At 39.7% G+C, this 11,125-nt stretch overlaps 1 protein-coding gene across 2 annotated transcripts; it reads right to left on the bottom strand.

Annotated features, from left to right (window-relative positions):
* Positions 1-201: 201 nt before the first annotated feature.
* Positions 202-10,081, bottom strand: LOC104596070 (voltage-dependent chloride channel 1, chloroplastic). 2 transcript variants are annotated; one of them, XM_010257087.3, is made up of 4 exons: positions 9,195-10,077; positions 6,758-6,925; positions 824-1,030; positions 202-606 (listed from the first exon to the last, which is right to left on the bottom strand). In XM_010257087.3, exons 1-4 carry the CDS (start codon positions 9,864-9,866, stop codon positions 430-432), a joined length of 1,224 nt encoding a protein of 407 aa, XP_010255389.1. In that variant the 5' UTR covers positions 9,867-10,077; the 3' UTR covers positions 202-429. The 2 variants fall into 2 exon arrangements, with proteins under 2 accessions (XP_010255389.1, XP_019053084.1); XM_019197539.2 differs by lacking the exon at positions 824-1,030 and having other exon boundaries at positions 9,195-10,081.
* Positions 10,082-11,125: the final 1,044 nt, after the last annotated feature.

The following is an 11,125-nucleotide window of genomic DNA, read 5'->3' on the forward strand; positions in this document are numbered from 1 at the left end:
ATATTATTTTTTCAGTTTTACTCAAACCTGTTCAGGGGGTATCCAATGATACCATACGTATCGGCCAATACAGACCCATACGTTACCAAATTTTGAACCCTGACCTGGATCAGGGTCGTCAGTCGTCACTCGTGAAAAGGACGAGCTTCATTAATTCAATTCCCCCAAATTTATTGGTGAGTGGTTAGTAGCAATGACAAATTCCCGAATCATGTTGCTATGATATATACAAATGAGTCTTTGTAAGAAAAATACAAATAAGCAACAGAAATGGGTTCAGAGAAGGTAAGTTAATCAATAAATCCTGATGTCATATCTAAGTTGTGAGGTTTTTAATTACAAATGAACAGAAGCCAAGACGCTGTTAATCGTGTAAACAAACAGCTGGGCTTTGAAATTTGGCTTCCTGGGTACTAACATATCTGCTGCTCAAGAGTTGGGCCGACCATTTGATGAGTGATCACTGGAATGACACTTTCTCTTTGCGACAAGTTGTCCTTGAATCAAATGCTCAAGATTGAGTGCATCTCGAATGCTATCATGAACCAGGTTGCACAAGTCATCAAGGGCTAGCATTGGAAAGGGTTCCTCGATTAGAACACCAACCTAGACAAAATCATGGTCGGTTAAAATATTTATTTTTTCTGCACGAGAAACAGAATAACCGATATGTATAGCTGTATACATAAAAAGTTCTTTTCTACACATGGAGAAAATCTAGCAAAAAAACAAAAAACAAAAAAAAAAAACCACAAATGTACAAGTCACCTGAGAAGGAAAAGAGTTAATGAGGACAAAGGTAAAGAACTAGTGTGTGTTTTACCTCTTCAATGCAGAACAAAGAGGCTGCGCTGATAAAAGTGGCAGGAACAACAATCCAATTGCAATCATCCCAAAGTATGATAGGAAGAGTGAGATGCCAGAGGACCAAAAACCTTGAAGTCAAGCGAGTGTATGAGAGAGGTATTGGAATACCCATAAGTTGCTCACAGACACCAATTCCTTCATGGAAACAAGAGATTTTTGACTCCTGGCATGGTGGTAAGTGCAAAAACAGTGAAAAGATTAAGCAAATTATCTCTCTCTATAACATTATTACTTTTTAAGTAGAGATTATTGGCAAACTAGCAGAAGGGAGTTCCTTCTCAACACATAATTGCAGATGTGATTTCTAAAAATATTTCTTACAATTAAGATTACTCTTCCAGAGCCAATACAATCTATAACACTAATGTCAATTGGTTTTTCTTCATTAGAGACTTATCTTTTCAAACAATTTATGACTCTTCTATCTTTGGGTTCTTTGACATGCGGAGATAGGCCAAATGGTCCCTTCATGTTATATATATTAGTGTGGACAGTGGACACACGGCAGTTAGGTTTGAACCAAACCTGCTAACCTGGCAAGACAAGCTGTACAAGATCCAAGATCGATCCAAGAACCCAACCAACCAACTTCTCCATCCTCTATAAATATGTAAACATGTTTCATATTTAATACAGAAAATATAAAGAGTTTTCTGGATACTCTGTTTTCACTCAGTCGCGTTTGTCATGGTATCAGAGCCTTGACAACAAACAAGACTCGCTTCATACCTTCCCGCTGCGTGAGTTCCCTTTTCCTGTCGGCTGAGTTACCTTTTCCATCAGCAAGTAGCCATCATTCTGGCACGACAGCAGCCACAACTTACGGAAATCAAGATTCTTCATTAGACTCTGTTTTTCCACATCAGCGATTGATCACCGGAGATGACTATGGATCTGGATCCAAGTTCTCCGTATTATTTGCATCCCTTTGATAACCCTAGAGCTGTTCTGGTTTCTTGCCCACTCACCGGAGACAACTACTTCACTTGGTAACGTGCGATGAGCATTGCTCTTAGGGCGAAAAACAAATACGGATTCATGGATGGTTTGTTGCAGAGGCCAAGTCTGTCTGTGGTGGAAGAACGGGCATGAATCAAAGTTAATTCCATGGTGATAGCGTGGATCTTCAACTCCTTGGCTCGTGAGCTCCACAAGAGCGTCGCCTACACAGAATCAGCAAGAGAGATGTGGAAAGAACTTGAAGAATGCTTCTCTCAAGGACAAGCTACAAGATTCCATCAACTCAAGCGAGATCTCTCCAACCTAAATCAAGGAGATCTCCCAGTTGCTTCCTATTTCACAAAGCTGAAAGGTCTCTGGGATGAGCTGGGTAATTTGTCGCCCATTCCTAATTGTGATTGTGGGATTAACTACAGTGCGATCAAAGAAATAATAGCAGATCGAGAGAGAGAGAGAGAGAGAGAGACTACCAATTCTTGGTGGGACTGAACGATGTTTTCAATAATGTCAGATCCACCATTCTGGCACAGATCCACTTCCTACCATTAATCGAGCCTATGCGCTCATAATTCAAGATGAGAAACATCAAAATTTGATGTCTCAGAAGACCACCTATCCTCTAGATGTTGCTGCCCTGGTTGTCTCCAGATCTGGTGATCGAACTTCCAACCCTTGGCCGAGAATACAGTATGAGCACTGTAAGCGCCTAGGTCACTCTAAGGATAGGTGCTATGAATTGATTGGATATCCTGAAGGCTGGGAAAAACAGAAGCCAGGTTGTGGAACCAAGACAAATGCTGACTCTGCTAGTGGCTCACAAGTTGCTACTACTACAACTAGTGGCCCCTCCCAAGCCTCACCAATATCTCTTACACTTGACCAATATAACCAACTCCTGCGCTTACTGAACACCGACACACAGCCCATATGTGCTTCGAATATGTCTGATAAGGCTTTCTCAACTACAGTTGGTTCTTCTGATTGGATTCTTGATAGTGGGGCATTTGATCATAGGACCCCAATGAAATCTTTATTTCTACATCATGAACCGCTGCCTCTCCTTTATCAATAAACTTGCCAGATGGTTCAATTTTCTTTGCCACTCATAAAGGCTCAGTCATGATAATCCCAAAATTTCTTATTCATGATGTGTTATATGTTCCTAGTTTTCGATTCAACTTGTTGTCCATAAGTAAACTCACCATACAGTTACATTGTACTGCTATTTTCTTTCCTAGTTCATGTGTAATCCAGGACCTAGCATCCATGACTGTAATTAGCAAAGGAATGCTGACCAATGGAATCTACTACCTTCAGCCTGCACATCCTTCTGTAGCTCTCTCAATCACTAATGTAGACAGCTATAATGCCTAGCATAAAAGACTTGGACATGCGTCAGCAAGGCAATTATCTCTTCTCTCTAATTACAGCATCACTCCACCAAAACATGCTTGTGACATTTGTGAACGGGCCAAGCACACTCGCACTCCATTTCCAATAAGTGCATCTCGAGCCTCTGCTCCATTTGATGTGATTCAATGTGATATTTGGGGTTCCTACCATACTCCAACACATGATGGTGTTCGTTTCTTCCTATCCATTGTTGATGATTACAGCCATGCTACTTGGGTCTTTCTCATGAAACACAAATCAGACACATACTCTTTCTTTGTCTCATTTTGTAATATGGTACGTACACAATTTAATACAATTGTTCGTGCAGTAATATCCAACAATGGTAAAGAATTTCTATCTGGGCCCATGCAGTCCTATTTCATGAATAATGGTATCATGCATCAACGTTCATGTGTTGATTCCCCTTGACAAAATGGCATTGTTGAGAGGAAACATAGACGTCTCCTTGAGGTGGCTAGATCATTGAGATTTCAAGCTTCCCTACCGTTATCATTTTGGGGAGAGTGCATTATAACTGCAACCTAAATCATCAACTACTTACCTGCAGTTCCCTTGCAAGGAAAAAGACCCTACGAGATGTTATTTGACAAACCTCCTAGTCATGAACATTTCCACACATTTGGGTGTTTATGTTATGCCCAAGAACGACCTCCCAGTAAGGACAAATTTGCCCCACAAGCTTCTCATTGCATATTCGTGGGTTACCCTTATGGTCAAAAGGGGTACAGGGTGTACAACCTTGAAACTGGCAGGTTCTTTACATATCGTGATGTATCATTCTATGAAGATACATTCCCAAATTCCCTTTTGAACAGCAACACACAACACCATTGGACAACAACCCGGACATTGTCATTCCTTTACCACAAAATGATGATCCATTCATTGACCCAATAACCCACCATCATGTTGCTGATGCTGGCCCCATCATGGATCTTGTTAGCACCTCCTGCACTGACATCAATGATTCAATTAAACATTCAGGGGAGCAACCCACAGAACCCTTAATTGAAAGTTCAGAATACATATCCACCATAAATCTACCTGAAACCAGTCCTGCCCATAACACTCATGTTGAGTCTTCATGTCCACAACGTGACAAACGACAGCCTGTGCACCTAAAGGATTATATTTGCAACATGCCCACTTCCTTAACTACTTTGAATGCTACATCTTCTTTGCCCTCGGAACCAACTTCTTATTCCCAAGCTATCAAGGATCCCAATTGGTGTAAAGCAATGGATGATGAAATTACTGCACTAGAATATAACCATATATGGACAATTGTTGATCTACCGCCTGGCAAGAAGCCCATCGGGTCCAAATGGGTTTACAAATTAAAACTTCGGGCAGATGGCACAATTAAGCGATATAAAGCTCATCTCGTAGCCAAGGGTTATACCCAAATTGAAGGTCAAGACTATCATGATACATACACACCTGTTGCAAAATTGACAACACTTCGTTGCTTGTTGGCTCTTTCTGCTATTAAAGGATGGGCATTACATCAATTAGATGTCAATAATGCCTTCTTACATGGTGACTTGACAAAAGAAGTATATATGTCCATCCCCTTAGGGTTTCCTAAACATGCAAAGAATAAAGTATGTAAACTTCAAAAATCTTTACATGGTGACTTGACAAAAGAAGTATATATGTCCATCCCCTTAGGGTTTCCTAAACATGCAAAGAATAAAGTATGTAAACTTCAAAAATCTTTGTATGGCCTTAAACAAGCACCCCACTGCTGGTTTGAGAAGTTTGTTGATGCTCTTCGTAAATTTGGATTCACTCAGTCTGTGGCACATTACTCTCTTTTTATATCTACACAATCTGGCTCCTTTGTGGTTGTTCTTGTCTATGTTGATGACTTGGTCATTGCAGAAGACAACCCAATTCGAATTGCTGCCCTCAAAACCCACCTCAATGAATGCTTTCATCTCAAGGATTTAGGCCCACTTCGGTATTTTTTGGGCTTGGATATCATTACTGAGACTAGAATGCTTAAGGCAAACACGATATCTCATCCCATGGAACGACGACAGTTTGTGGGTATGGATAGCCCATTACCAATAGATCCTTCGCAATATAGAAGATTGGTGGGCCACCTCGTGTACTTGACCATTACACGGCCTGAACTCAGCTTTCCAATTCATATGCTCTCACAATTCCTACATGCCCCATGAGAGGAACACATGCAGGCTACAAAAAGGATAGTTCGATACATCAAAGCTGATCCAACACAAGGCGTCTTCTTTTCTTCCTCCCCAGCTTTGTCACTTCATGCTAATTGGGGCCACATGTCCTTTAACATGTCGCTCCACAACTGGATATGTTACTATGTTGGGATAATCTGTTCTCTCATGGAAGACTAAGAAACAAGCAACAGCCTCCCGTTCGTCTGCTGAAGTTGAATATCGGGCCATGGTAATGGCTACAAGCAAGTTGATCTGGCTACTACATGTTCTTCGTGACCTCACACTCTCATTGAAACAACCTATCCAACTCTTTTGTGACAGTCAAGCGGCTATACACATAGCCACCAATCCTGTGTTTCATGAACGAACGAAACACATCAATATAGACTGTCATTTGTACGGGAACATGTACAGAAGAAGATCATTCAACTACGACATCTTTCTACTAAATCCCAGCCAGCTGACCTGTTCACCAAAGCTCTCGGGGCTGACCAATTCCATTTTCTCTTATCCAAGTTGGACATATCACAGGCTCCAACTTGAGGGGGGGGTATTAGTGTGGACACACGGCAGTTAGGTGGTTAGAACCAAACCTGCTGACCTGGCAAGACAGCTGTACAAGATCCAAGAACCCAACCAACCGACTTCTCCATCCTCTATAAATATGTAAACATGTTTCATATTTAATATAGAAAATATAAAGAGCTTTCTGGATACTCTGTTTTCGCTCAGTCACGTTTGTCACTATATGCTTTATCTTCTTCTTCTTCTTTTGTTCAGGAATTTGTTAGGCCTTATGTTTCATCTTCTAAAACTATCTGTATGATTTCTGCTTTCTGTGATGGATCATAAAATTTCAACTTCAGATGATGATGATTAATAAAATGAGTTGTAAGGGATGTGGTAGGAAAGGTCTTGGTTGGGTGGTGTGGCCTGCTCTTTGACTACAAGCCTCAGCCATGTCTCAAGGGGTTTTTTTGCTTAAAAAAGAAAACATGTTAAACAACCAGAAATTTCTTTTTTTTTATCAATAACACTTTCATTAAATCATCAGTAGAAAATTTACAGGAGGAAGACAAACACACTTATCTTCCAAGAGCCACAAAGAGCCTCATAAAAGGAAAAAAAGAAGAACAAGAGAAAAGAAGACACTAAAGTTACAGCTTAGCCCAGCAAGAAATTTCTTTTAAGGATTCAAATTTATTCTTATATACATAAAACATGCAATAGGAAAAGGTGAACAAAGAGATCAGATTCCACTAACTGATTGAATGTTTTAAACAACAGATAATGATTCCCAAGCAAAAAGAAATTACCAAGACAGTACGCTTTGAGTCCTCCAAGTGTAACAACCGAATACTTTGAGAGATGAATTCAATAATGCAGCGAGGACGATGTTTTGAGCTGAGAACTACCACAAGATCATCTTCTTCAAGCAAACTCTGCATGTCTTTCTTGATATCTGATCCATAAATCACATGACACTGCATTAAGAAGAATATACTCTTTAGGTTCCTCTATGTTAGGTGACATCCAATCAAAAGTCAAAACACAATAATGTGTGACAAAAGGATGACATTTACTGCTCTATTACATTGAAATCAATTAACCATAGTTTAAAAAGCATCTCTAATCTTTTGCAGATTTTTAGGGAAAAGTCAAAAGGGTCATTAAATGTTCCTCGTCCATCTTGGTCCCAAACAATTCATACAATTCAATTTCTTGTAGGGGGGGTAGAAAACTTAAGAGTAGGACGGATGTCCTGAATATATGCTAGTGAAGAATGAAGATTGTAACATTTACAAAACATTGCTGGAGCTTCTTTGTTTTTATTTATTTATTATTATTATTATTATTTTTTTTTTGGGGGGGGGTCTTTACTTTTTCCTGATTAAATGAAGAATTCTTAAAGAAATTAAAAAAAAGTTAAACAATAATGTGTATGTAAACACTTCTGCATCCATGGAGCAAGTTTTTCCTTTTAATTGATTGCTACCTTCATATTGTTGCCTTCAAAAGTTACAGCATTTATATATGTCTATACCAGTTGTAATTCCTTGGCAGATGGATATTCTTCTCGTTAAAGCACGACAGAAACCTTATTAGAAAATAGGATCTTGCATCTGCTACAATGACCACTTCAAGTTCAAAATATCAGGTGATGTACTTTTTAGTTGGGTCTCTAGCATGCCCATGTTTTACTAGATCATCTCAAGATAGTCTATAACAGTGGCTCCAAACAATGCAAATTCCAAAATTGGAGTGATACTACTGTGCACAGTCAGAGTAATCATTTCTTAAAGGATTACTACTTTTCTTGGGACACTATGAATGCTAAAATTTCAAAATGCATCACCCAACCTAAAGTCTTTACTAATTTCCCTTTTGTCCTTGATGCATAATATCAGAATATAAATTACATGCACCTTTATTTATCCCACCAAGAACCTTTTGCTGCAATTCCAAGTCATGTTTATCATCCAAATATGCTTGGGTTTGTTGTTATTACCATTTTCCAGTAACAATCTCAACCACCATTCCCAATTTCTATTAAGTCAAATTGCTAACCAGAAATGGAAAAGGTGAGAGTGTAAAATAAAGTAGACATGCTGCGTTGCAAATAACAAACTTGAGAAACAGTGGCAAATATCACAAATGTGAACTATAGATGAATAACTATCTAAAGTAGCAACCGTTCTTTGAAATTATTTTCACAGGCCAAAATGTGCATGCCTCTCTTCCTTTAAAACAAGAGAATATTGCCTAATACAGTACATGAAATATAAAAATAATGCTCCTTTCCTAATACTGATTTAAGAATAAGCGGATGCTGAAGGTCAGCCACCCAGATTATTAAATATAGAGTTAAGATGGCAGCAGAAGTATTCACTCAAGAAAATACCAAGGCAACCTCTCTACCACCACAAGGTTGTCAACTGCTCATCTATAAGTATTAGTTTCCCTTGATTATATGCCAAAATGCTTATGCCATTTGTCTAAAGTAGGACATTAGATTGATCCTTCAACAACACTGACATGATAATTGTATAGAATGAAAGAAATCCTGTTAATTTGAAGGTGCTGTCATGATCTTATTTTAAAACAGGACCACATGTGATTTGATGACCTTAAATATCAGTTGGAAGATGCATATATGAAAACCAACTACCTTATCGTGTTTCGTCTTAGCAGTATTTATATAGTTCCCAAATAAAATCAATTCAGGGTGCAGTTATGCAACTCCCTTTTGTACTATTTTTCATCAAATTCCACTCCCTCCCCTTACCCCAAGAAACACTCTCCACTCCATTGGTCTACGGAACTGCAGCAATGAAATTTTGCAAACTTAGATACAGAAAAGGGAACATGAGGTGGTGGTTTGGTCACATGCAGAGAAGATCATCTACAGAACCAGTAAGAAGTGATATGTTACAAACAGTGGAAATGATTTAACGGCTCGTCATTTAACAATGGATATGGCACTGAACAGCATGCAATGGCGGAACAGGATTCATGTAGCCGACCCCATATAGTTGGGATACGACTTAAATGATGATGATGATGGTGATGATGAGATGCGGAAAAGAGAACACTACTGAATCGAAGCCACCAACATCCATATACTTTGTCTGATCAAACTTATCCTAACAGACTATGTAAGCACCAGAAACAACATAAGAAGACCTGCATAAATCCAACAGTGGTGATTAAAATATCATAAACATGACAATTTAAGCACTGAAATCTACTGACCTTGAGGGCAACCGGAAATGCCATGATATACTGCAATAAGGCTTTCCTCAGTGTCACGTCACTTGAACTATTTACACTAGCCATCACCTGCCGAGCAAACTCATTTGTACCGGCAATCACCTTCGTCCATGCCTTCCTCCCCTCTTCAAACCTCGAATAGGATGCCTCCGTTCTGAAAACCAGTAAAAGTGCAAGAGCGGGTGCCGTCAATTGATATGGCAAAGAAGATGCTCTCAACAAGGGAAAGAACTCCGGCAACCAATGCAATGAAACGGCCGAATTATAGCTTGCAATAGCCACTGCAACAGACGTGAACACAAACACTGGTGGTATCAAAGAGAGAATCACTCGAGAAGACATACTCGACAATAGGTGGCGGACATGGCGGAGAGAGCTCCGATGCTGAACCCAGGTCTCATGGTCATAGAGGGATCTTTTTTTCTGCATTCCCCGTTCCTTTATACCGTCTGCCCAGTCAGGGACTGACCGAAGAATTGAGATAAAATGGCGGGTCTGCTCAGAGTCTGAAGATTGGGCGCAAAGAACTCTGAAGGATATTTTGCTGGGCTTCTGGGGAAGTGGGGAATGCAATCTGAGTACTTCTTTGGGAGTCAAATGAGAAGAGGATGATAAATTGGCAGGAGATCGAATAGGGGTTGTTGATTTTGTCATTTGTGGAGGTCTGGATTAGGATTTGGGTAGAGAAGGGAAGGGGAGGAAGAGTGGGGAAATAGAGGGAATATGTCTTTTGAGTTTGAAACCAGTGAAGAGTGAGCAGTTCGGATCTCCTACCCACCGCTGAGAACATCTCTTCTTGTGGGTAGATATCTGAATTGAAGAGTGCGAGCGTGTTAGGATGAAGAAGGCAACATGAAGCGGTTGTTTGTGAAGGAGAACTTTACACATGTTCAAATACAGTTGGATAAAATAAAAGTGGAGAAGTTGGTGAAAGTTACGAAGAAACGTTCATTTACGTGGTTGCCCCTGGACTGATTTGCCCAATTTAGCCAAACACTCCCAACAAGTTGGGAAACTCCGTGAATGGCAGAATAGAGCTGTAAAACTGGCCGTGCCGCCCGCAGCCGGCACGATTTTTGGCCGGCCTGACATAATAAAATTCTGGCCGAGACAAGTAGGGGGTTTCATGTCTGTGGGTCGGCATTGCATAGCATGGCTGTCGTGCCACCCGCAGCCTATGTGCCAGTACGGCCTAGCCTGCAGCACAACTCGTGGCACGGCCCAACATGACACAATCCATGGGCCCGAAGTGGGCCGAGTGTGACCCGCCCGAAAAATTAACCATTGGGGGCCCTAATGGCTAGTTTCAGTTTTGTTGGGGGCTTTTTTATAAAAATACCCCCCTCAATAGCTATAAACAATTATATAGGGAGTATTTATGTATTTTGGTTTTGGGGGAGAAAATGACAACAATGTCCCCCAACAGCTATATAATAACTAGTTTAAAGGACATTTAGGTAAAGTGGTAAAATAACTTTATAATAACCAAAGTACCCCTCTAAACAACTAAAAAATAGCTAGTTTTTGGGTTTTTAAACAATTGAATTATTTTCAATTCCAATAAATAGCTCTATCCTCCACCATTCTCATCACACCAATTCAACAACTCTCTTCTCACACTCTCTCAATCTTTCATACATTTTCATTCTCTCTTTATTCTCCAATTCTCAACTTTATTGAAATTTCAAAAAGAAGAATGCTTGCTCAAGTATCTTAAGTTAGCAATTTAGGAGGCTTGGAGGCTTTAATCGTTGAAATCAAGTTGAGATTTCGAACCGGCAATCCGGGTAAGTGCAATTAAATTAATTTTTATTTTTTTAGAATTTAAAAAAAAATGATCAGCTCCTCCCGAAACCAATTCCCCAATATAAACATATTCAATGCAAACGATATTCAGTCACAACATGATAATG

The sequence above is a fragment of the Nelumbo nucifera genome, chromosome 1 (genome assembly GCF_055504915.1).
Source record: "Nelumbo nucifera cultivar China Antique chromosome 1, China Antique-T2T, whole genome shotgun sequence".
NCBI lineage: Eukaryota > Viridiplantae > Streptophyta > Magnoliopsida > Proteales > Nelumbonaceae > Nelumbo > Nelumbo nucifera.

Bases quoted from the DNA above. Each gene is read 5' to 3' on its own strand.
- LOC104596070 (XM_010257087.3), bottom strand. From the start codon at position 9,866: ATGACAAAATCAACAACCCCTATTCGATCTCCTGCCAATTTATCATCC. The intron at 6,926-9,194 runs GTCAGTAGATTT...TTCTTAATGCAG, and splicing joins CATTTCCGGTTGCCCTCAAG to TGTCATGTGATTTATGGATC. The intron at 607-823 runs GTAAAACACACA...GATTTTGTCTAG, and splicing joins CTTTGTTCTGCATTGAAGAG to GTTGGTGTTCTAATCGAGGA.